General features: G+C 40.0%; 2 protein-coding genes across 2 annotated transcripts; both read right to left on the minus strand.

Annotated features, from left to right (window-relative positions):
* Positions 1-11,009: 11,009 nt before the first annotated feature.
* Positions 11,010-12,071, minus strand: LOC134203225 (uncharacterized; the record flags this gene model as incomplete). The annotated part of the gene is made up of 1 exon (XM_062678106.1): positions 11,010-12,071. A coding segment is annotated over one exon (531 nt), but the record flags the coding sequence as incomplete, so codon positions are not given.
* Positions 12,072-13,039: 968 nt separating this feature from the next.
* LOC134203221 (uncharacterized) lies at positions 13,040-24,947 on the minus strand. Its single transcript, XM_062678102.1, has 2 exons — positions 24,611-24,947; positions 13,040-14,051 (listed from the first exon to the last, which is right to left on the minus strand). The coding sequence occupies exons 1-2, from the start codon at positions 24,830-24,832 to the stop codon at positions 13,548-13,550; spliced, it is 726 nt and encodes a 241-aa protein (XP_062534086.1). The 5' UTR covers positions 24,833-24,947; the 3' UTR covers positions 13,040-13,547.
* Positions 24,948-25,178: the final 231 nt, after the last annotated feature.

The following is a 25,178-nucleotide window of genomic DNA, read 5'->3' on the forward strand; positions in this document are numbered from 1 at the left end:
GATTATTTTACTTATATCCGAAAATCCTACCCATTTTGAACTGCACCTTTTTTAAAAAGGTTATGCAGGAAGGCATGTGCTCTGGCATGAGGCATTGATAAGTTTAGAACTCGGCCGCCAGGTGGTGGTATATTTAAATTCATTATTTTGGAGTACTTAAGATATTCCGATATATAGAATTCTCCTCAGTGAAAATATTCTTATCGCACAAATTCAAAAATTGGAAGACGTACTCATTATATTGAGCACCGCTTTGTAGTGCTAGACATCCTGAACAATATTGCCGAATACAACTTGAGTGTAGGTATGATAGATCTCAAGCTAAAGCAATATTTCATATATGCAAGAATATTGCAAGTCCGCTAGCGCCGCCTATTTGTAAATTTCCTAATTATTCATTTCGTCACATATGTCATATGACAGTCCATTCCCACCAGACGAACTTTATTAAAGACGTCATTTTTACAAATTTCAAATTCGTGCGATAAGAACATTTACAATGAGGAAAATTCCATATATCGGAATTACTTGAGTAGTCTAAATTAATGAATTCAAATATATCGCCACCTAGCGACCAAGCTCTAAACTAATCAATGCCTCATATCAAAGCACACGCTTTCCTGCATAACCTTTTTGAAAAGGTGCAGTTCAAAATGGGTAGGATTTTCAGATATAAGCAAAATAAGCATGAAAAATCACTATTTTCGTACCCTTTTTACGAAAACCCCTCCCCGCGATGTACCCGCCCACCTATAGTCAATCTTTTGTAACGACCTGAAAGATGATTAAATTATCTTTCGAAACAGCCCCAAAAATCCAAAATTGGTCAAGCATTAAAAAAGTTATAGCATTTCAATTTAAATAATTTGACCCCAGAGCACAGACAACGTAAGTTTTTTGAAAAAAGTACACTGTAGCGCATATTTTTAAGATTTTTGAAGTGAATTTGCACCTAGGAGACAGATCTCGGCGAGTTTTACCAAACTACCAAAAATTACTAGAATCGGTTGAAAATTAAAAAAAAGGCAGCCACTCAAAGTGGCCTGGGGTCATATTGACCCCAGAGCACAGACAAAAGGTTAACACTGGCAGATGTAGCAAGGTGTTGTTTATGATATGGCTACATGCCGAATGTTTACCTTTGAGATAGTTAGAACGTTTGAGAAGAGAAGTAGGCCTTGGCTAGGGCTGACAATAGTCATCGTCATAGCACGAAATTCCACAGTAGCGACGAGTTGCAGTGTCTTCATTGCTACTCTACACATCGTCAATGACGCGCACGACGTTAGCTTTCGTAGTGTAACCAAATCGTCATAACGACATCGAAGAACGAAGACTTCATATCGTTATTCTTCAAGCGGCAGCTGCCATGCGAAGATTTGTACTAATCCTTTGTAATAATGAATTTGAAGCTACGTATGAAAGCGGTATGAATGTTATTGATACATTTATGTTACCAAAGTTCCTACTAATTGTTTATTTGAGACGCTATTATGTTTTTAACCAGTCCATCTATAGTGACGTGCAATCAATTGTGTGAAGAAATGACAACAAAAATCGTCATAACTTTTGGCTGCGCGACTATCGTCGTGGTACGCATGCGGCGCGAAGAAAACGAATACAGGGGTTAGACAAAAAGGTTGAGATAGGTAAAATTATGTCGAAATTCAAATCATCATAACTTTGCGTACAATAATCCGATTTTGATAAAATCAGGACCATCAGAACCGGACGCTTTTCTAGTATACTGTCCTCCTGCAAAACCTAAGATTGGTCTTTGGCCACCGTAGATGTTCCGGGTTTTCCGAAGGTATGTTCAAGATGCATTTTTTCCACTGCTTGTCATTTTATGTGACGTTTACTTTCATCATGTTTTATGCTTTCTCCAAAAACTAGAACTAATATGCCGGCCAATGGTATTTGTAGATCGAGAATCCATCAAAACTACGCGGAGACATGGCCATTTCCGTAAAAACGGTTCCGGAAACATGAAGAAATGATAACAGATCGGTATAATGCAAATATGGGTATCTATCTATGTTCATGGCTTTGCGAGACGATGATTACAGACACATTTCCAGAAAGATAGTGTCCACTGCTACCCTTATAGCACGTTCCAAGGGCCTTCCAGGAGGGGCCGATTTTGGCACCGTCTGGAACTATGCATATATGGGTGTCAAAATTCATGTTTTCCCAATACGATGAATATAGTATCTTCATTAAAGATACATTATGGTGACAGTAAGACTCTCTGGCCAATTTGTAACAGGTTCCGGGTGTTCTGCGAAAGTGACATTTATTCAGGGTGTATGGCCAATCTCGTACCGATTTTACGAAAATGGCCATATCTTTGCGTATACCAAACGAATTTTCGATCTGCAGCCAGCATTGGTCAGCATATTAGTTCTAGTTTCCAGGGAGAGTAGAAAACATGATGGCAGTAAACGTCAGATAAAATGGCAAGCAGAAGAAAAAAATGCATTTTTAACATATCCTCGGAAAACCCGGAACATCTCCGGTGGCCAAGGGCCAATCTGATGTATTGCATGGGGACAGTATACTATAAGAGAATCCGCGTCCGAAGGTCCCGGTTTCATCGAAATCGGATCATTCTACGCAAAGTTATGCTGATTTGAACTTCGACAAAATTTTGCCTATCTCGCTTAACTTTTCAAAAGGTCCTAAGTAACATTTTTTCATGAATTAATTTGAATACAGCAATCAATAGCTTTCATGTTGTTCTGTTGATTGCGCTATTCAAATTAATTCATGAAAAAAATGTTACTTAGGTCCTTTTAAAAAGTTAAGCGAGCTATCTCAACCTTTTTGTCTAACCCCGGTAGGTGTTGCGTCGTGCAATGTTATGACGAAGACTAATTTTTTTTTTGCTTTCTCCATACGACGAGAATGACTATTGTCAGCCCTAGGCCAAACTAGAAGTGTTTTCTGTGTAGTTGTCATTTTTTTCAAATATTTTCCATTTCTTTCGGAAATTGAAAAATTGATTTACAAAGTAATGAAGTGGTTGCAGTTTTTATGCAAACACCCTGATCAAACAGACTTTACTCGCAGATGCTCCTGGACGTTGTTGTATTTCAAGGATTTTTCCGAACAACAACATCAAGCTCGTGCAGTTGCTGTATGTCGCTAGGAGCTCGTTAAGTATCAGTTTATTTCTCATGTATTAGATTCCTAGATGTTTGAGATTCTTCTCCGAGTCCGCTTTTGTTTATGATTAACCCGTTTCGGTCTGACCTAGAAATCAAAATTGAAATAACCCGTGTAGGCTCATTTTTCGTCCGATTGCCATGAAATTTTCAGGGAAGAAGCGTCATCATGTCTATTTTTTGGTACAAGACTTGATTTTAACATGGTGCCAATCCGGCCGGATTTATCAAGGGGGGGTCCTGGGTCAGATGCAGTCAAAAACGGGCCATTTTTTTAAAACCATTGATAAATGAACGAAAGTGACCAGAATGCTGATGCTAACGTGGTCAATCATCATTGACCAGCATCAGAAGTTAGTTTTGATACATTTGAATCACCAGAACATGGTTCCGGATGTTCCGGGAACCTGGTTCCCTGGGGTGGTGGACACTTTTCAAGTGGACACAACCCAGTCTTGCGACATATCAAACTTCATGGTTTTGCAAGAGAATCCTAATAGATGAATTTTTGGGACGTTTTGGACACATTAGCCACATCCGGAAGTGTTCCCGGGAGCCTGGTTCCCTCAAGGAAGTGGACAAATCTCGATTAGCACCGAAACCCATCTTGCGACATATCAAACTCCATGATTTTGAAATACAAGCTCAATAGATGAGTTTTTGAGAGGATTTGGACACAGTGGCCACGTTCGGAAGTGTTCCCGGGAACCTGGTTCCCTCAGGGAAGTGGACAAATTTTGATTAGCACCGAAACCCATCTTGCGACATATCAAACTCCATGATTTTGGAAGACAAGCTCAACAGATGAGATTTTGAGAGATTTTGGACACATTGGCCACGTTCGGAAGTGTTCCCGGGAGCCTGGTTCCCTTAGGAAAGCGGACAAATTTCGATAAGCTCCGAAACCCATCTTGCGACACATCAAACTCCATGGTTTTGAAAGACAAACTCAATTAATGGGTTTTTGAGAGATTTTGGACACAATGGCCACGTCCGGGAGTGTTCCCGGGAACCTGGTTCCCTCAAGAAAGTGGACAAATCTTGTCTAGCACCAAAACCCATCTTGCGACATATCAAACTCCATGATTTTGAAAGTCAAGCTAAATATATGAGTTTTTGAGAGATTTTGGACACATTGGCCACGTTCGGAAGTGTTCCCGGGAGCCTGGTTCCCTTAGGGAAGCGGACAAATTTCGATTAGCACCGAAACCCATCTTGCGACACATCAAACTCCATGGTTTTGAAAGACAAACTCAATTAATGGGTTTTTGAGAGATTTTGGACACATTGGCCACGTCCGGGAGTGTTCCCGGGAACATGGTTCCCTCAAGAAAGTGGACAAATCTTGCCTAGCACCAAAACCCATTTTGCGACATATCAAACTCCATGATTTTGAAAGACAAGCTCAATAGATTGGTTTTTAAGAGATTTTGGGCACATTGGCCACATCCAAAATGTTCCCAGAAGCCTGGTTCCCTCAAGAAATTGGACAATTCCCGTCTAGCACCAAAACTCATCTTGTGACATGTCAAACTCCATAATTTTGTAAGACAAGCTCAATAGATGAATTTTTTAGAAATTTTGGAAACATCGGCCACGTCCGGAAGTGTTCCCGGGAGCCTGGTTCCCTCAGGTAAGCGGACAAATATTGATAAGCACCGAAACCCATCTTGCGACACATCAAACTCCATGGTTTTGAAAGACAAGCTCAATACATTGGTTTTTGAGAGATTTTTGACACATTGGCCACGTCCGGAAGTGTTCCCGGGAGCCTGGTTCCCTCCGGGAAGCGAACAAATTTAGATTACCGCCGGAACCCATCTTGCGGCATGCCAAACTCCATGATTTTGAAAGACAAGCTCAATAGATGAATTTTTGAGAGATTTTGGACACATTGGCCACGTTCGGAAGTGTTCCCGGAAGTCTGGTTCCCTCAGGTAAGCGGACAAATATTGATAAGCACCGAAACCCATCTTGCGACACATCAAACTCCATGGTTTTGAAAGACAAGCTCAATACATTGGTTTTTGAGAGATTTTTGACACATTGGCCACGTCCGGAAGTGTTCTCAGGAACCTGGTTCCCTCCGGGAAGCGAACAAATTTAGATTACCGCCGGAACCCATCTAGCGGCATGCCAAACTCCATAATTTTGTAAGACAAGCTCAATAAATGAATTTTTTAGAAATTTTGGACACATCGGCCACGTCCGGAAGTGTTCCCGGGAGCCTGGTTCCCTCAGGGAAGCGAACAAATTTAGATTACCGCCGGAACCCATCTTGCGGCATGCCAAACTCCATGATTTTGAAAGACAAGCTCAATAGATGAATTTTTGAGAGATTTTGGACACATTGGCCACGTTCGGAAGTGTTCCTGGAAGTCTGGTTCCCTCAGGTAAGCGGACAAATATTGATAAGCACCGAAACCCATCTTGCGACACATCAAACTCCATGGTTTTGAAAGACAAGCTCAATACATTGGTTTTTGAGAGATTTTTGACACATTGGCCACGTCCGGAAGTGTTCTCAGGAACCTGGTTCCCTCCGGGAAGCGAACAAATTTAGATTACCGCCGGAACCCATCTAGCGACATGTCAAACTCCATAATTTTGGAAGACAAGCTCAATAGATGAATTTTTGAGAAATTTTGGACACATCGGCCACGTCCGGAAGTGTTCCCGGGAGCCTGGTTCCCTCAGGGAAGCGAACAAATTTAGATTACCGCCGGAACCCATCTTGCGGCATGCCAAACTCCATGATTTTGAAAGACAAGCTCAATAGATGAATTTTTGAGAGATTTTGGACACATTGGCCACGTTCGGAAGTGTTCCCGGAAGTCTGGTTCCCTCAGGTAAGCGGACAAATATTGATAAGCACCGAAACCCATCTTGCGACACATCAAACTCCATGGTTTTGAAAGACAAGCTCAATACATTGGTTTTTGAGAGATTTTTGACACATTGGCCACGTCCGGAAGTGTTCTCAGGAACCTGGTTCCCTCAGGGAAGCGAACAAATTTAGATTACCGCCGGAACCCATCTTGCGGCATGCCAAACTCCATGATTTTGAAAGACAAGCTCAATAGATGAATTTTTGAGAGATTTTGGACACATTGGCCACGTTCGGAAGTGTTCCCGGAAGTCTGGTTCCCTCAGGGAAGCGGACAAGTATTGATAAGCACCGAAACCCATCTTGCGACACATCAAACTCCATGGTTTTGAAAGACAAGCTCAATACATTGGTTTTTGAGAGATTTTTGACACATTGGCCACGTCCGGAAGTGTTCTCAGGAACCTGGTTCCCTCAGGGAAGCGAACAAATTTAGATTACCGCCGGAACCCATCTTGCGGCATGCCAAACTCCATAATTTTGTAAGACAAGCTCAATAGATGAATTTTTGAGAGATTTTGGACACATTGGTCACGTTCGGAAGTGTTCCCGGAAGTCTTATTCCCTCAGGGAAGCGGACAAATATTGATAAGCACCGAAACCCATCTTGCGACACATCAAACTCCATGGTTTTGAGAAACAAGCACAATAGATGGATTTTTGAGAGATTTTTGACACATTGGCCACATCCGCAAGTGTTCCCAGGAACCTGGTTCCCTCAAGGATTTCGATTAGCACCGAAACCCATCTTGCGACAACCAAACTCCATGATTTTGAAAGACAAGTCCAATAGATGTTTTTTTTAGAGATTTTGGACACATTGGTCACGTCCGGAAGTGTTTCCGGGAAATTGGTTCCCTCAAGAAAGTGAACAAATTTTGCCTAGCACCAAAACCCATCTTGCGATATATCAAACTCCATAATTTTGAAAAACAAGCACAATACATGAATTTTTGAGAGATTTTAGACACACTGGCCATGTCCGGGAGCGTTCCCGGGAGTCTGGTTCTCTCAGCGAAGCGGTCATATTTTGATTGTCTCCAAAACCAATTTTGCGACATACCAAACTTTATTATTTTGCTTGACTTTCAAAATCATGGAGTATGTTACGTCACACGATGAGTTTCGGTACTAATCTAAATTTGTTTACTTTCTTGAGGGAACCAGGTTCCCAAGAACACTTCCGGTCGTAGCCAATATGTCAGAAATCTCAAAAAAAAAAATTCTTGTATTCAATTTGTCTTTCAAAATCGTGAAGTTTGATATGTCGCAAGACGGGTTTCGGTGCTAATCGAAATTTGTCCGCTGCCCTGAGGGAACTAGGCTTTTGGGAACACTTACGGACAAGGCCAATGTGTCCAAAACCTCTCAAAAAATCATGTGTTGTGCGTGTCTTTCAAAATCATGGAGTTTGATATGTCGCAAGGTGAATTTCGGTGCTAATCAAAATTTGTCCACTTCTCTGAGGGAACCAGGATCCCGGAAACACTTCCGGGTGTGGCCAATGTGTCCAAAACCTCTCAGAAGCTCATTAATTGAGCTTGTCTTTCAAAATCATGGAGTTTGGCATACCGCAAGATGGGTTCCGGCGCTAATCTAAATTTGTTCGCTTCCCTGAGGGAACCAGGCTCCCGGGAACACTTCCGGACGTGGCCGATGTGTCCAAAATCTCTCAAAAATTCATCTATTGGGCTTGTCTTCCAAAATTATGGAGTTTGATATGTCGCAAGATGGGTTTTGGTGCTAGGCGGGATTTGTCCACTTTCTTGAGGGAACCAGGTTCCCGGGAACACTTCCAAAGTGGTCAATGTGTCCAAAATCTTGCAAAAACTCATCTGTTGATTTTGTCTTCCAAAATCATGGAGTTTGATATGTCGCAAGATGGGTTTCGGTGCTAATCGAGATTTGTCCACTTCCTTGAGAGAACCAGGCTCCCGGGAACACTTCCGGATGTGGCTAATGTGTCCAAAACGTCCCAAAAATTCATCTATTAGGATTCTCTTGCAAAACCATGAAGTTTGATATGTCGCAAAACTGGGTTGTGTCCACTTGAAAAGTGTCCACCACCCCAGGGATACCCCAGGGAACCAGGTTCTCGGAACATCCGGAACCATGTTCTGGTGATTCAAATGTATCAAAACTAACTTCTGATGCTGGTCAATGATGATTGACCTCGTTTGCATCAGCATTCTGGTCACTTTCGTTCATTTATCAATGGTTTTAAAAAAATTACCCGTTTTTGACTGCATCTGACCCAGGACCCCCCCTTAATAAATCCGGCCGGATTGGCACCATGTTCAAATCAAGTCAAAAATAGACATGATGACGCTTCTTCCCTGAAAATTTCATGGCAATCGGACGAAAAATGAGCCTACACGGGTTATTTCAATTTTGATTTCTAGGTCAGACCGAAACGGGTTAAGGGTTAGCAGCATCAGCGGCACTGGTCAACCCATTGTTTCCCATATCGTAGCAAGCAACAGGAAAAAGATACACCATTGTGAGCGGTGTTTGAGCTGGTGCTTGAGTGGAGTTTTTCTTGCTTATACTGTAGAATCAACGTACTTTCAATGACCGCCATAGGATTATCAACATCGACGCAGCATTATCGTTGACATCAAGCAAGAGTAGTACGTTCGTTTGACACACCAAGATGTCTTCATCTGGGCACCGTGCTGTGCGACTTGTACGACCAATTGAGAAACTAACTCCCAACATTCAACCAAGAAAATCGTCAACATTAACAGCACATTATTCCGAAAATCTGCGTTCCAAAGCAATGGAAACTTTACTGGTATAGTCGGCCCAGCAAACATCGAGCACCTGGCCGCTCAAAGTATTGATCGATTTGTCCAAAGTCAAGACCGCATCGTGCTTTCGTGCTGTGCGGTTCTACTCTCTCTCTTTGCTGAAGGAAGTTTTTAATACTACCCGAAGCTATTTTAATTTGAACAGTGCTTCTCAACGCTATTTGTACCTACTGATCCCGTTACGATCTTTGCAAGGACCAGTGCCCTAGTTTCTTGTGTGAGGCGAAGGGAATATTTTCTCCACTTACTTTGCAAAAATGGAAAATTTCTCCGAATGCTTCTAAAACTCAGCTTATAATTTTTCCACATTAGCCGAGAGTTTAATAAATAAAATTTTGAAAATGATCCTGAAGTCGCCTTCGTGGTATAGTACCAAAGAACTTCATAGAATTTCTAATATTGAGACATTGCAACAAATGTCCAAGAAAATAATTTCCAATTTAGACAAAAATCGTTGCAATCTTCTATTGCAACGATTAGCTCCTTGTACTCTTATTATAAATAAGGTTAATTTAAGTTTAAGTTGAAAACATTGTAATTCCTGCAAGGTTCAATTCAACCAGGGGAAAAATCCTAACTGCCAGAGGGTAATTGAAATGTATTAATAATAACTTAAAATGTAATATAGCAAATAAGGATGATAGTGTTAAGAAAACACGGAACACCTAGTCTGAGAGATGAATGCATGTAATAGATAATTAGCAAATAAAAAATAGTTAAAAAAATAAAAATAAATAAATTAATCCATTTAGGTACTTCAAATGCTATTTGCTCATACAAGTTAAGAATTTTCTTTCCAGATTAATGACGGATACCGTAAAAAAAATTCCTAATTGATGTTTCCTTTAAAAAAAAATATTTTGAGTGGTGGCTGCACATTTTCCAAACGGAGCCAACTGCTAATTGAACTGTGTTACAGGTTAGAGGTTGTTTGTCATATTTTGATTCTCTTACAAAAAAAGAAAACAATTTATTGGATTGTAGATGAACTGTTTCTTTTCCCATCTCACTGCAACTGTAACAAATGCGTCTGATCTCACACCAAGATTTTTTTATGTACAGGTTATCCGACTTCGTCAGTAGATGGGAATAACCAGCGTGGGGAGGAATCATACATTTTCAGTGCAAAACGTAAACAAACGAGCATAAATTCCATACAAAAATCCAAGATGGCTGAGTTGGGGATATTGACACGTCGGACAACCTGTACATAAAAAAATCTTGATCTCAACAAAGAAATAAAGCATCAATTTCACATCCCGTTTTTGCTATCTTACGTACTCACTAGTCACTGTTAAAAACAATTAAATTAAGAAGCAATTGAAACAGCTTTTTATTTCTTAGTAATTTGAAAGGATGAACATAGGAACTATAAGATGGATGATATGTACGATTTTCACTGCACTAACTAAAATATAATAATGGTGTATTAGTTATCAAATTTTTAATCTTAAACTAATTTTATAGAAAATTTGTCTCTGCTGAGTGGTGGCATACTAGTACTTGTAGGACTTTTCGAAGCTGACGGATCTCAAGCAGCTGCTTCTTTCATTCAAAAAAAAAAAAAATAGCTTACGTGCTTTAAGGTAAAACCAACGGAACTGATAATAAAACAAAAACCACCTGTCTGAACTCGATTTCATCATTTTTGCCTTTCTCGTACAACAAAGTTGTACCAGAAGGCTATAATTTCACCCAAAAGCCAAATTTTGATAGAAGGCTCGGAGACCCATAGTGTTATATACCAATCTACTCAGCTAGAAAAACGGAGCACATGTCGGACTGTGTGTGTGTGTGTGTGTGTAGCCCTGGAATTTTTTATTGTTAAACACGTTTCATATAGAAGGACTTGACCGATTCGAGTGCAACTAGTCTCATTCGACGGAGAAACTTTCCTAGTTGGACACTACTGCCTTTGTTTGCTAATATCTCATGCGGTTTGAATAATATTTCTATTTTTCTTTTATCAAATACGCTGTGTACATGCACATTTTAAATCATTAATCAATTTAGCCGTGACGCAATCCATTACTCTCATAGTTGAGTTATTTTAAAGCAGCGTGATATAATCGCATCAAAGCTATTAACCGCCTAAATGTAGGCAATTTACGTTGCATTTACCATACTAATTCGAATTCAACACACTGAATCGAGAAAGGCATAATCACCACTGGGGGATAAATTTGGGTTTTATTTATTGCACAACAATAATTTAAGCTTATCGACAAAACAGGAGGGACATCGTTGTTTTTTCAATAAATAAATAAATTACACTTTCCGTTAATAAAATAAATAATAATTTACATGACAATCACTGTTGCCGACCAAGAGAGGTAGTACGCACGTCCTGGTAATTACTTTATCTCTGATCGTTCGCGCGCTTCATTGCTTTCGATACGTGGTTCATTCTGCGCTATCTATGCATTTGCTTGTTTGCCTGTTTGCGGCCAATTGTTCATGATTTTGACTGACTGGCAGTCCCAGAACTGATGCGATTCCAATGTTATTTCCATTCTGGCGGAAATATATTAAGTTGCACGTTCCTGCTGCTTTTATCCGTACGGGTTCCATTCTGAAATTCTCCTAATTCATTGGTTTGACTGTTGAGGGTGGGGCGTTTTGGCTTTTGGTTGCGTGTGTTTGAAATGTCCGGTGAGTTCGGTTGACGTCCGGGTTTTAGTACGTAGGCTGCTCGTAGTAGTACCGGTAGGGGTCGTTGGGAACTCGGGCCGGGCGGACCACGTAGGTGTTACGACGGTTTTCGTGCCCGGTGTGCAACTGGAAGCTGGTTTCCTCGTGATGATCGCTCTTGAAGATCTTCTTCAGCGCCAAAATACTGGCGATAGTGAGCGCAACCTTGCTGATGACCAAAGCCTTGAAGGCGACGGCACCGAGGGTCTTCAAACCGATCGGGCCAGCAATGCCGATGGCGGTGAGCATAGCAGCGATGATGTATCGGCTGCCGTTCTTCTTGTCACCGCGGCCTCGTGCTTCAGCCAGATCCATCTTGACGGTGTGTGTCTTGAGGAAGCGGTCCAACTTCTGGATGAGGGAACGGTCCGTACTGCTCAGGCCTTCCAGGGCGCGGGCGTCGGACAGTCCGGGGACGGTTTCGTTCTCGGTATCATCGGTGACGTTTTGCTTGACTAGGGTCACTCCATCGACTAGTTGAATGGAATCCTTGGGGGGTTGTGAAAAGTGATCAAATTATTTAAGTTCTAGAAAAATTGTTGTAATATTACGGATTTATCGGTTGAGAATAAATGATGGCAAAATTAAAAACACTTAATAACGGTTGATATGAGAAGATTGTTTTTGCAACGAATATATAGCCTTGACGTGTAAAACAGACAGAAACGCCGTCTTCTACCAGACCAATTCGATGACTTTTAAAAATCTTGCTCTCTGAATGGTGTTATTCTAAATTAATTGATCACCCCTACGCCCTACCAGAATTTCTTGATCAGACCACGCACCTTAAGTATGTATTAAAATTGGATCGTATTCTGCTTATTGTCTTTCAAAATGAGTTACCCCAAAATTTGAGGTAATAATACACGTTACCCAAGTAGTCAAGCAGCTTTTCAAAATTTGAACAAGAAATTGTTTGGAATTTTCATGGAAATCTTTGGTATCTCCACGAAACATTATCAGTTTCAACGTGATGTTGTAAAAATCTATCAGGAAATTATACGGAGTCTTCGGAATTTCCACTGAAAATTGTGTGGACTTCTTTAAATTTGAATCTTCTTCATTGGCATTACATCCCCACACTGGGACATTGCCGCCTCGCAGCTTAGTTCACAGTTATTAACTGCGAGGTTTCTAAGCCAAGTTACCATTTCTGCATTCGTATATTATGAGGCCAACACGATGATACTTTTATGCCCAGGGAAGTCGAGACAATTTCCAACCCGAAAATTGTCTAGACCGGCAATGGGAATCTAACCCAGCCACCCTCAGCATGGTCTTGCTTTGCAGCTGCGCATCTTACCGCAAGGCTAAGGAGGGCCCCCTTCAAATTTGAATCGGCATGAACATTATAAATCAGCGGCATGACAAATTTTAAACGGCGGCGCGCCGATGCAAAAATGTCGGCGGCGGCGGCGCACACCTCTACTCACGTCTTTAAGGTAAAACCAACGGAACTGATAATAAAACAAAAACCACCTGTCTCACCTCGATTTCATCATTTTTTATTTATTGCACAACAATAATTTAAGCTTATCGACAAAACAGGAGGGACATCGTTGTTTTTTCAATAAATAAATAAATTACACTTTCCGTTAATAAAATAAATAATAATTTACATGACAATCACTGTTGCCGACCAAGAGAGGTAGTACGCACGTCCTAGTAATTACTTCATCTCTGATCGTTTGCTCGCTTCTTCGCTTTGGGATGCGTGGCTCATTCTGCGTTGTCTTTGCATTTGCTTGTTTGCCTGTTGGCGGCCATTTTTTTATGATTTTGACTGACTGGCAGTCCCAGAACTGATGCGATTCCAATGTTATTTCCATTCTGGCGGAAATATATCAAGTTGCACGTTCCTGCTGCTTTTTTCCGTACGGGTTCCATTCTGAAATTCTCCTAATTCATTGGTTTGACTGTTGAGGGTGGGGCGTTTTGGCTTTTGGTTGCGTGTGTTTGAAATGTCTGGTGAGTTCGGTTGACGCCCGGGTTTTAGTACGTAGGCTGCTCGTAGTAGTACCGGTAGGGGTCGTTGGGAACTCGGGCCGGGCGGACCACGTAGGTGTTACGACGGTTTTCGTGCCCGGTGTGCACCTGGAAGCTGGTTTCCTCGTGATGATCGCTCTTGAAGATTTTCTTCAGCGCCAAGATACTGGCAATGGTGAGCGCCACCTTGCTGATGACCAGAGCCTTGAAGGCGATGGCACCGAGGGTCTTCAAACCGATCGGGCCAGCAATGCCCATGGCGGTGAGCATGGCAGCGATGATGTATCGGCTGCCGTTCTTCTTGTCGCCACGTCCTCGTGCTTCAGCCAGATCCATCTTGACGGTGTGTGTCTTGAGGAAACGGTCCAACTTCTGGATGAGGGAACGGTCCGTACTGCTCAGGCCTTCCAGGGCGCGGGCGTCCGACAGTCCGGGGACGGTTTCGTTCTCGGTATCATCGGTGACGTTTTGCTTGACTAGGGTCACTCCATCGACTAGTTGAATGGAATCCTTGGGGGGTTGTGAAAAGTGATCAAATTATTTAAGTTCTAGAAAAATGGTTGTAATATTACGGATTTATCGGTTGAGAATAAATGATGGCAAAATTAAAAACACTTAATGACGGTTGATATGAAAAGATTGTTTTTGCAACGAATATATAGCCTTACCGTGTAAAACAGACAGAAACACCGTCTTCTACCAGACTAATTCGATGACTGTTATAAATCTTGCTCTCTGAATGGTGTTATTCTAAATTTATTGATCACCCCTACGCCCTACCAGAATTTCTTGATCAGACCACGCACCTTAAGTATGTATTAAAATTGGATCGTATTCTGCTTATTGTCTTTCAAAATGAGTTACCCCAAAATTTGAGGTAATAATACACGTTACCCAAGTAGTTCAGACTAGAAATACTAGAATAAGAGATCGGCGAAGACGCCATCTTGTTTCCAATCGAACCTTCAAAAGCGGTTCCATTTCGACTTGTTTACTTTTTGCATCCATAAAAAGCAAGCAAAAAGTTCAAGTGCTGCCAGTATTATTTTCACGATATCATGCATTTTCATACGTTGCCATTTCGACAGTTTTTCACTCCGCCGGTCTCTGGTTATAGGGTTGCTAGTTCAGACCAGAGCTTTGAATATTCGATTATTTTTTTTTTGAAACCCATCTGCCTTCTTTGTCACTTCACTGAACGTCACCCGACGTTCAATTGAGGGGCATTTTTAGCACCAAATGTCAGTATAATCAAGGCTAATTATATTTTTTTCACGCGCAGTTACCATACTCAGTGGTAATCAATTGAATGTATTTATGAAGAAGTAAACTGAGTAAGTCATTGTATGTTGTGTATAATCAAAACACAATTGTCAAAACTCGGAGCGAATGTGCTTCATGAAGTTGAATATTTTATGCTCTGGTCCAGACAACCACAAAAAGTATATTTCTCTATTTTGAGAATTTTAGCACAACATCTTTACTCACTGATCTAGTTTCAATAGAAATGTTGGGGGATTATACAACACTTTTGCAATTTATGAATAATTTCGAGGAAATGCTTGGAGTTGTATTCCATTTCATGCAGAATTTGTTATTGAAAATAGATCATGTGTTTCCAATGCACGTCGACATATGAGACATATTATTTTCAATTTAAATAAGTGTGATTCTGTTAGAAAAAATGTATGGGTAGCAAGGACTTTTTTCTAAAGGCTGTTGGGACTCTTGGTGTGCTCCTGATACTACAACGTTCAGACTCGACACAGCGGCCCCCGGCAAGACAAGAGGTTTGCACAAGCTCAAAAAATCATTTATAATCAAATCAATTATCATGAACGACATAAATATATAAATATTTGAGAAGGGTGTGATAACCGGAATGAACACATTCTTCTTTCTTTTATTTGTTTGAGTAGTTTAACCAGTTCGTATGATTTGGGTCATTTGGCATAACTTGGAACTGGGAAAAAGAAAGGATTATTTGATGTATTTTTCACAAAGATAAAGTAGATTGAAGGACAAACTAAACGGCTAATCTATTTCCGTGTAATGGATTACATGCATCATTGACTTATTCCAAGCAAACGCCTACTCAGAGATGCATCCGAACACGAGAATGCGTGTTCGTGTTCAAAACGTTCTGAACACAGCACTCTGTTCAAGAGCACTTACCTAACTTAGCAACTTGTATCCTAGGAAAACAAATTCAAGCGACGGCATGCTACATATTTTTTTGGCAAGTAATAGAACACGTGGGCATCTAACGGATAGAAATCAAGCATGCCCATATGTTTTTACATAATTCAAATCTAAGGAATCTTGGTTACCATGATCGTTTTGCTTGCGTACCAACCCAGTGCACACTGAACTGTGTTCAGAGTTCAAAACTAAGAACACCAAGGCACGCTCATGACTCATGTTCTGTTCAGGATGCATCTCTGCGCCTACTTCCAAAAAAGGAATCACAAATCCTACTTTTGAAGAATCGTTCAAATCTATACATGCCTCAATCCGGGCGAACGATTGCAGTCAAAAGATAAGTCACATCCACCATTGTCTCAACCCGGGCAAGTGCCTACTTTTGAAGAAGAAATCACATTGGGGAAATTGCCTGCTTTTAAAGAAGGGATCACATCCACAATTGCCATAATCCGGGCAAAGGCCTAACTTTAACGAAGAAAGGCAATGGTGGATGGCTTATATTATATTATTATTATATCAAACGTGTTATTTTTGAAGAAGTAATCATTGTTAATCATTGCTTCCTACAAAGCATGCCAGGAATCCAAATAATGGATAACAATTATCATCGCTTTATACCCGGCTAACGAATGCTTTCTTTGGAATAATCATGTCTTTTTAATATTATTATCGACCGGGCGTATATTCACTATTCCAGTTTTTCAGCACCACTTATTCAAAGAACTAATTAAATGAACATTATGCCAAAAACTATGCTAAATGACCCTAACCCTAACAGGATTCACAATTATGCCAAATATCCGTTTTCCCAAATGGCGTAATGCCAAATGGCTCGCTCTCACTTCTTATACAGGTTTTGGTAGGCTCTCATACAGAATTGTAAGACAATTTGGTGTTCTTCGTTCGAAGCTTAAAATTCTCGATAAAGTGTACAACATTTATTGAAATTCAACGACGGCGCCGTGGCTGAATAGAGTGTGACTACAAGGTGGTAGACTAGCTGTAGCGCCGCAGCCGGTTCATTTGACGTAAGAGTCATTTGACACATGACACATGAGGTAAAATTATCATTTGCCATAACGGACATTTGTCATAATTCCGAACTGCGACAAACATGTGGGTAATTTGGCGTAATAAACATTAGGTATAATATTTGACTGCAAAAATAAATGTCGTCTAAGAGATGAGCCAACCTAGTGCTGCCTATCTCCATAATAAAATTAGTAATAATATGACATATATTCAGGGTTTGCAGAAATCGCTCTCAATAGATAACGAACGATAAAAGAGAGGCAAAAACTGTTCCGAATCATAACAAGCCATAATAACAAATTTATCAAACTTGTATACAAGTGCGAAAAAATAGAATCGGATAGGCAGCCCCCACAGAAAAATGGTGATTCTAGCTTTGTTTTCGCTTATTTCGTGTTGGCTACAGCACAGCTGTGTAGAACATGTCGAATTGCATCATCAGAGCATGTGCTCCCCGTATTTGGGGCTTTATAAAAGAAATTTATCATGGGGTATAGCCTCCCGAATCAGTTCTCTATCATGACAGCTTGCGAAAAAAGTCTCTCGCGGTATGCTACATATCGTATATGTATACAGCGATGATAAGTGAGAGAATGGTTCATTCTCTTTAGGATTCAATCCCTGCATATATTAGTTTGGTGTATTTTTTCAGAAAAATGTTATTCTCCATAATAAAACATATTCTGAAGAATCACCATCCGAGTGCCAGAAAGGGATTCTACGCAAAACTCTATGCTGCATCGATGAAGGTAGTGCAACCCTGATACCTGAGTAGACGAAAAAAGCTCAATAATATCAAATGTTGATTAGATATCATAATGAGATATGGACATGATTGATATAAGAGATAAAAGATCAGACGACAATATCAATATTTTGCACTGAAATATCATGAGAAGATCAAGTTATGCTATTTGTAAGAAGTGATCAATATCATGTGCCATTAGTTTGTTCTTATCCATAGCATATCTTGATATTTAAATCATATTTCGGTGCAATTTTTTGATATTGTAGGCTGTTCTTTTATCTCTTATATCAATCAAGTCCATATCATGTTTTGTTATTCTGTTCATGGCTTCTGCCCGGGTAGTCTACCGAAGTTTCCGCAGTTACCAAGTGGGAAGGTCGGTTGTTTGGCCGAAAGGGTCATATACCCGAATGGGTCATTTCGCCGAATATGACATTTGACAGAATAGTACATTTGGCCGAATAGGACTATTGGTCAAATAGGACAATTGAAAAATGAGAAATTAGATGTGAAAAGTGAGTTGTGCGAAATGAGAAGTGAGATGTCCCACTACTCACTTCTCATTTTCCCAGTGAAAATTAAGCAAAGAGGAGTGAGCAGCGAGTAGTGAGACGTCTCAGTTCTCACTTCTCATTTCTCTCATCTCACTGTAAAAAGTGAGAAGCGTAAAGTGGGTAGTGAGACGTCTCACTACTCACGTCGCACTTTTCACTCTTCACAGTGAGAAGTGGGAAATAAATAGTGAGACGTCTCTCTTTTTACATCTCATTTCTCACTTTTCAATTAATCTATTCTGCCAAATATTCTGCTCGGCCAAATGACCGATTCGGCCGGATGACCCGTTGGCTTTCGACCAAACGATCCCTCGAGAGGTGAGAAAGGCAAAAGTTGGAAAAATGTATGAATTCAAATGCAACAAAGCCGGCAACGAGTAAATAATAACGATTGAAAAATAGAATCTTGGAACGTAAGAGCTTTCAATTAACCCACACGTGTTGGGCTCCTAGCTCGAGAGCAGCAGAATGTTGGAGTTAACGTGGCAGCAATCCAGAAGATACGATGGCCCAAATCGGAGAACGTCAATTCCGAGAGGTGGATCCCATCACAAACACTTAATACGATTAACACATCTGCTGTAGCGGCCGAGACAGAGCAGAAAGTGAATTTGGGTTAATGTTAATCGGGAGACAGATAAAGCGCGATATCCGATGGAAGCCAATAAGCGATCACATTTGGGTGTTGAGAATGAAGGCCAAATTCTTCAACTACAGCCTGATCAGCATCTATGCCTTAGCGAAGATAAGCCTGATTATGTGAAAGATGCGTTCTATGAGAGCCTTGATAAGGCTATGGAGAATGCTCCTCACGATATTGGTGTGCGACTTGTGAACTTTTCCGCTGTTGCAAAGAAGAATAGCAATAAGCAGTACCTATTTTGAACGTGAGAATATCTGCCAACACACCTGGCAACACCCGAGTAGCGGATAGCTCATAGATAAACCACGTGCTGACCGAAGGACGTCAGTTCTCGGACGTTATAGATGTAAGGCAATTCAGAGAATCATCATTTTGGAATTAGAAACATTTGGCCGGGACTATCCAGCATCACAAAAAACAGGAAATAACAGAAAGATGCGTTCTGCGATATCTAAAGTTAGTGCGTAAATAAGTGTGTTGCAATGTCTAGTACTGCCAGAAGCTGGACTTGCGGAAGGGAGATGCCAACGGATTGTGGGAGAATATCCATCAAACTGTGACCATAATAGCTGCATAGCGACGTCAACGAGATAATTGGTATGATGTAAGTAATACCAGCGAGTGGCAGACGAAAAAAAATGCTGCCAGGGGTGGCTTTAGTACATTTGGTTCAATTCATTTCGTCGAAATGACGTTTAGCCGAAGGGACATTTGATCGAATTGACATTGACTTGCAGCATAGATTTTCTTATTATTTTCAAGCATACTCTTTCTTTCACTAAATATGGTTTCTTTCACCTCATATTGACACAAGAAGTAATCTGTTCAGTGTAAAATTCACTCTCAATCATAATTCGATAATATTTAACCAAAAACTTAATTTATGTTCTTTCAACCAAATTTAACTACGAAACGTCATGCGTCTAAATGACTTTTAACCAAATGGTAAAGATTTTCCAGAAGCCGGGATCCCGGCATTCAGAAGCTGGTCAGCAGAAGTCCTGAAGCAACTCGGACCAAAATATAAACATAGGGGACGAAGAGCTCAGGATAACTAGCTCGGTGTTAGAAGGGCCGAGAAGATTAACGAGGCGTGCACAAATGATAATTAAATTACTCGTAAAATAGAATCCCAAAATAAAATAAAATAGAAAAGCGAACATAAACTTTATTTGATTTATTAAAACTATTTTCATATTAATCAATGAATTTAATCAGTTTAGATTTAAAATTAAAACTTTTATTTTTGTGTCCTTTTTTTATGCTCCAAATATGTGCATCAAAATGAATGTAAATTTACAAAATATTTCAGGCTGTGTAGAGAAATGCTGAAATATGTATCGGATAGTGTGCGACTCATCGTTCATCGATATAGATGGAAGATAAGCAGGAACTATACACCAGTTAGATGTATCTGCTCTTTTGAAATATCGAGGAATATTGTTGGCTAGCGATATATTGTAGATACTTGTTGTTTAAATATAAGCGAACTGCAGTTGCTGACAGATGTATCACTCAGTAGACCGCTATAGGATAAAGAAAACTATAGTCTTGTGTTTTCTTTATGAGGGAGTTCCCCTTGGCGTTGGGCGGTCAATGCAAATAAAAATTAATAAAAATTGTGAGCTTACACACTAGGGTAGTTAAATAAATCGATTTTGCTCCTCTGAAAATTTGAGCTCATTTGAATTAAAACTGATTTAGCACAAGCCGTTTAAAGTTTGCATGCAAATTAGTATGGGGAAATTTATTTTTTCATTATACTGATGAATTAGTATTACACAAAGCCTGAAGTAAAAACAGATTTTTTGTCCCGGGTATCCCGGGAATCGGGAAATCCCGAAATTTTCTAAATACCGGGATTTTTCGTCCCGGGATGGCCCGGGATGGAAACTATATTAAAAAGTCTCTAAGGGTAGGAAGAAGAACTGCCGACCGATTGGATGATCTCATATACCCGATTTATGTATAAGAAATGACACATACTAAAATGAACAGCAAAATTTAATTTCCATAAAGAGAATCTTAATTGTTTATGGAAATTTTGCACTATTTAAGAAAATTTTATATTTATTTATTGCTTATACATTGATGTCTTCATTGGCAATTTCCTGATTGTTCATGAGAAAATTCTAATTTTTTGTGGGGCAGGTTACCGTGAAGGCCGCTCAATAACGGATCAGATGTTTAGCCTGCGGATGATCCATGATAAACTTCGGGAGTACAACTAGACGACTCACTATCTGTTCTAAGCAGCATGTGACAGCGTGAAAGTTAGAGTGATATAGTGTGGCTGGTGCTGATGTATTGCTTGATGGGTACACCCTACCAGCGCATAGCAGATTTTAACACAGTTCTGCATAAGGACCTAACTGAAATTTTGGCGTATATAATTTCGGGAGCATTGAAATCTCACATTTTTGTATTATTTTAAAACAGTATCTGGCTATACGCGGTGGAATCGAACCTGGGGAATAACGTTCGGGAAAACTGGAGAAACATCGCACAAGACCAATGCCTATGGGCCTCTACAATACGCCAAGTATATGTGTATCGACCCTGTAGCCAACCAGGTGTCCAGGTATCCTACCATTTTTTTTGTCAACCGACATTTACGGTCATATGATCAAAGATGCATTCTGAACATTAGAATGTGTGTTCGTGTTCAAATCGTTCTGAACACAGCACACTGTTCAAGAGTAGAGGTGTGAGCTGGTCCTAAAATCGTCGGCGGCGGTGTTTGTTATAGTTTTGGTCGGCGGCGGCGTGAATCGGCGTGGTTATTTTATTATCTCCATTGTTTTTTTTAGACAAATGCATTAACAGGATAATCATTTGTATTTTGCCTAAAAATATATGGAGCTTTCTTAGGAAATTCTTCTAAATTTTCCAAAATAATCATTTGTATTTTTTTTCGGAAATTCATTGAAATTTCCATTAACAATCATTTGAAATTTCCCCGAAATCTCTTTGGAATTTCCAATGAAAGTTTTTAAAAGTTTTCGAGGAAAATTTTTCGCTAGTTCCACTAGAAATTCTTTGGAAGTCGCATGGATTTTTTTTAAGTTGAAAGGGATATTTTTAGGAATTATGGGAAATTATTTGTACTGTTCATTAAAAATCTTCAGATATTCCACAGGAATTTGTTCAAAATGAGGAATTATAATATGGCCGAAAGTCATTCGGCAAATTAAACGTTAGGCCGAAATGGTTGATAGGTCGATTCTACCGAAAATGTCATTTGACCAGAAGCGACATAAGACCCAAAAAGTTACTTGACTTAATAGGTCGTTTGGTCATGTAGCTGAAAATGCTGTTTGACTGAAATGTTCATTTGGTCTACGGCCGAAAATGTTAGTTGCTAAACGGGTAATATGGTCAAAAATGTCGACCCGTTCATTGTCATTCAACCAAATAACATGTTTGGCCTGATGATTTTTGGTCTAATGGTTTGTTCGGCAAAATTACCAATTCTCCTAAACAACTTTCGTCCATATGGTTCGAAAGAAAGTCACTCGGCGAAAGCCATTTGTTCGAATGCCTATTTGGCTGAATTGGACATTTGACCGAAACAGTTATTAGGTCGAAAATAGTTTAGCCGAAAATGTAATTTGGCTGATAGCAACATACGGCCGAAAATGATATTGTCAAACAGGTCCATCGACACTAATATGTAGATCCGGGATCGTTCCTGGGCCCACAACCTGTTGAACAATAGAAGGAGCTGCAACTACTGGCAGAGTATTAGTCAGAAGCCTGCAATGGGGTGAAGGTTTTCCTTCATGAGGTTATGGGCCGAGTACGATCCGTCTGTGCATCTTCCGTCTACAGCGTGGTGTCTACTTAGTATTGCTACAAAAAATACCCTGCTTAAACTCAGACAATGTCTAAATCCAATATATAATATAAACAGTTAAGCCTACTTCGACCGAAAGCGGTTTTTCGAACTAGGAGAACATCTGTTCCAAAAGCCCTACTTTCCGATAAAAACGCAATTACGCAAAATGAAGTCATATCAAAAGATTCGATTAAAATTCCAAGAGTTCCAATTTTAAATTATATGTCATCTGCCTTTTCCTAAATATTAACTTTACCCCTGAAATTTGAATAAAACTTTATCAAAGTAAAAATAATAACTATGTCTGAAACTCGATTTGTGCAATTGCACAACATGTGAAAGATTTAGCTCGAAAAATGTATTGGAGGGTAACCACTTCCTTCGGTGGGGATTCATCCCACGAAACCAGTACGCAAGACAGGTGCTTTCCCTACTTAGCTTTGCCTACTCGTGGAATCAAACCCAACCGAGGGAAGGGGTTACCCTCCAATTTTCTTGTAAAATCGGAAGTGGCTTTGAGAGCCTTTACTTGAAAACACCTTTGCAAAATATGTTCAATAAATAGTTGAAACAGATTTTTCGACCGTAATTGTAATGAATGATTCGTTTATCGGCTTTATCGGTCAGTTCTACTCAAAGTATGAGGAAGTAGATAATCGAAAGATAATTGAAAATCAACAGATTGAAAGCCGTTTGCTAGGGCGCGAACAAGACTTAGTATGAAACGATAGAGTGTGAAAGGGAGGCAGGAGGACCATCTATTGAACAGCACACAATCGAAACGTGAATCTTCTTGCCTAACTCCTGGTTGTGGACAGCTTGGTTAGTGGTATGGAAACCACCGTGCCAAGCAAGCAAAAATATCCAGGCAACGAGCCCCTAATGTGCTGTTCTGTTTTACATTCAGTTCTGTTGATCGACAAGTTTATGCGGAATATCCAATAAGATCGAAATCGGGTGATTGGAAGAAAACGTTACGAAATGGACCATAAGTGGTAGTGCGAATTCCGCATAGTCCTCCCGATCGATAGAACTGAACATAAACAAAACAGCTTTAACGAATCATTTAATACTCGAAGACTTGAAGATTTAAAATTGAGAATGTTTCAACCAACACTAGCTCCATGAAAATTTCCTATGACTTATTGAAGTTATCCCAGAGAATTTTCCAAGAGAATTAGTTAATCAATGAATGAATTTCTTAAAGATTTTCATGAGCTGTTTGAAATTTGGCAATTGAATGTTAACGTTATTTTTTGCACTCAATGACACATGATTGCGTCTTCTTTGAAGATTTGACATGTATATAAGTGGTTTGTGAAAATAAACACATCAATATTTTGAAACATTGGGAGCTCTATAAATTTTGATTCGAGATAAAATGAAGAGCTTGAATAAATTTAGTTTCATTGGAATATCAATGTTCTTGTTAAATCATCGAAAGTTGGGGTTGGTTGGGCTTACTGGTTCAAGATTAATGAACTGTTTGAAATAAATCAGTCCAGCGTTTCCACCATGTAGACTTGGTCAATTAAACAGCTTTTGTAAGATAGATTGTCGTTAAATATAAACGTTGCCTAAACCTAACCTAACCTAATCTAACTTGATCTTATATTTAATTAATTAAGCGTTTTAAAGCACAATAATGTACAAGCTCTTCTAATGGCAAGAAACATCAAATATATAAATTCTCAATTTTTGTTTCTATTCTATTTTTATTATTAAAGTAGCAATAGGAAAAATTGTGCTGCCAATAAATGAGATACAGATAACTTTGTCCGTTACAATTTCTTAACAAGAGTACCATACCAGTCACGTCACATTTCAGTTGAGAGTTTAATGCTGGTAAAAAGCACCCTTATAGATCCATCCAAAAGGTTTGGTGACTATCTCATAACAATCATAGATACCTATCGCAATTGTGAGCCAAATTGATCATTTTGAACAGTTTTCGTAGATTAAATTATTGCAAACATTTCCAACGAATTTTTATCAAAATCCACTTTTCATCTTCCCGTGATGCTATATCCACTCCTTCCCCACTCTCACCATATCAATAGCCCTCGACAGCGAGGTCAGTGCCTTCTGCTTGAGGCACTCGGTGAAATCGCTTTTCTCCTGGCAGTCGTCGTACACTTTTTGCAGGATGCAGATTTCGCCACCGAACCAGTTGCTTCCGGCCGCCCGCCACGAGCACGAAGCAGCACTGACCGCCGCCGAGGCAACCGTCACCACCAGCAGCAGCTCCAGAACCAACGATCGGTTGCACATGTTGAGATGGCTTTTGCGACTTCCCTACGCTACGCTACTACACACGACGCGCACTCACACTGCACGTCTTCAGAACGACTACGATTGTGCTCTTCTCACTCACTGGGGGGCGCGACGTGTGCTCCGTATGACTATCCACACTGCAACTAGTGAAATCCTCTGATTAGCACCTGCTTTTAAACACAATGCAATGCTCTGTTTGATCTTCAAATAATCATCGGTTTTGCAGTCGATTTTCATTTTTTTTTCTCTCCTTCTGAGCACCCACGCTATTGCTGGGCATACGTCTAATCAGTATCGGTTGCAGTTGCAGTTTCTTCTCGATCACACACAGTGATCCAGATGG

This window comes from Armigeres subalbatus, unplaced genomic scaffold, assembly GCF_024139115.2.
Source record: "Armigeres subalbatus isolate Guangzhou_Male unplaced genomic scaffold, GZ_Asu_2 Contig170, whole genome shotgun sequence".
NCBI lineage: Eukaryota > Metazoa > Arthropoda > Insecta > Diptera > Culicidae > Armigeres > Armigeres subalbatus.

Coding starts and splice junctions, on each gene's coding strand:
- LOC134203221 (XM_062678102.1), bottom strand. CDS start 24,832: ATGTGCAACCGATCGTTGGTTCTGGAGCTGCTGCTGGTGGTGACGGTT. Junction 14,052..24,610: donor TGTCGAGGGCTATTGATATG/GTGAGAGTGGGG, acceptor CAACCCCCCAAG/GATTCCATTCAACTAGTCGA.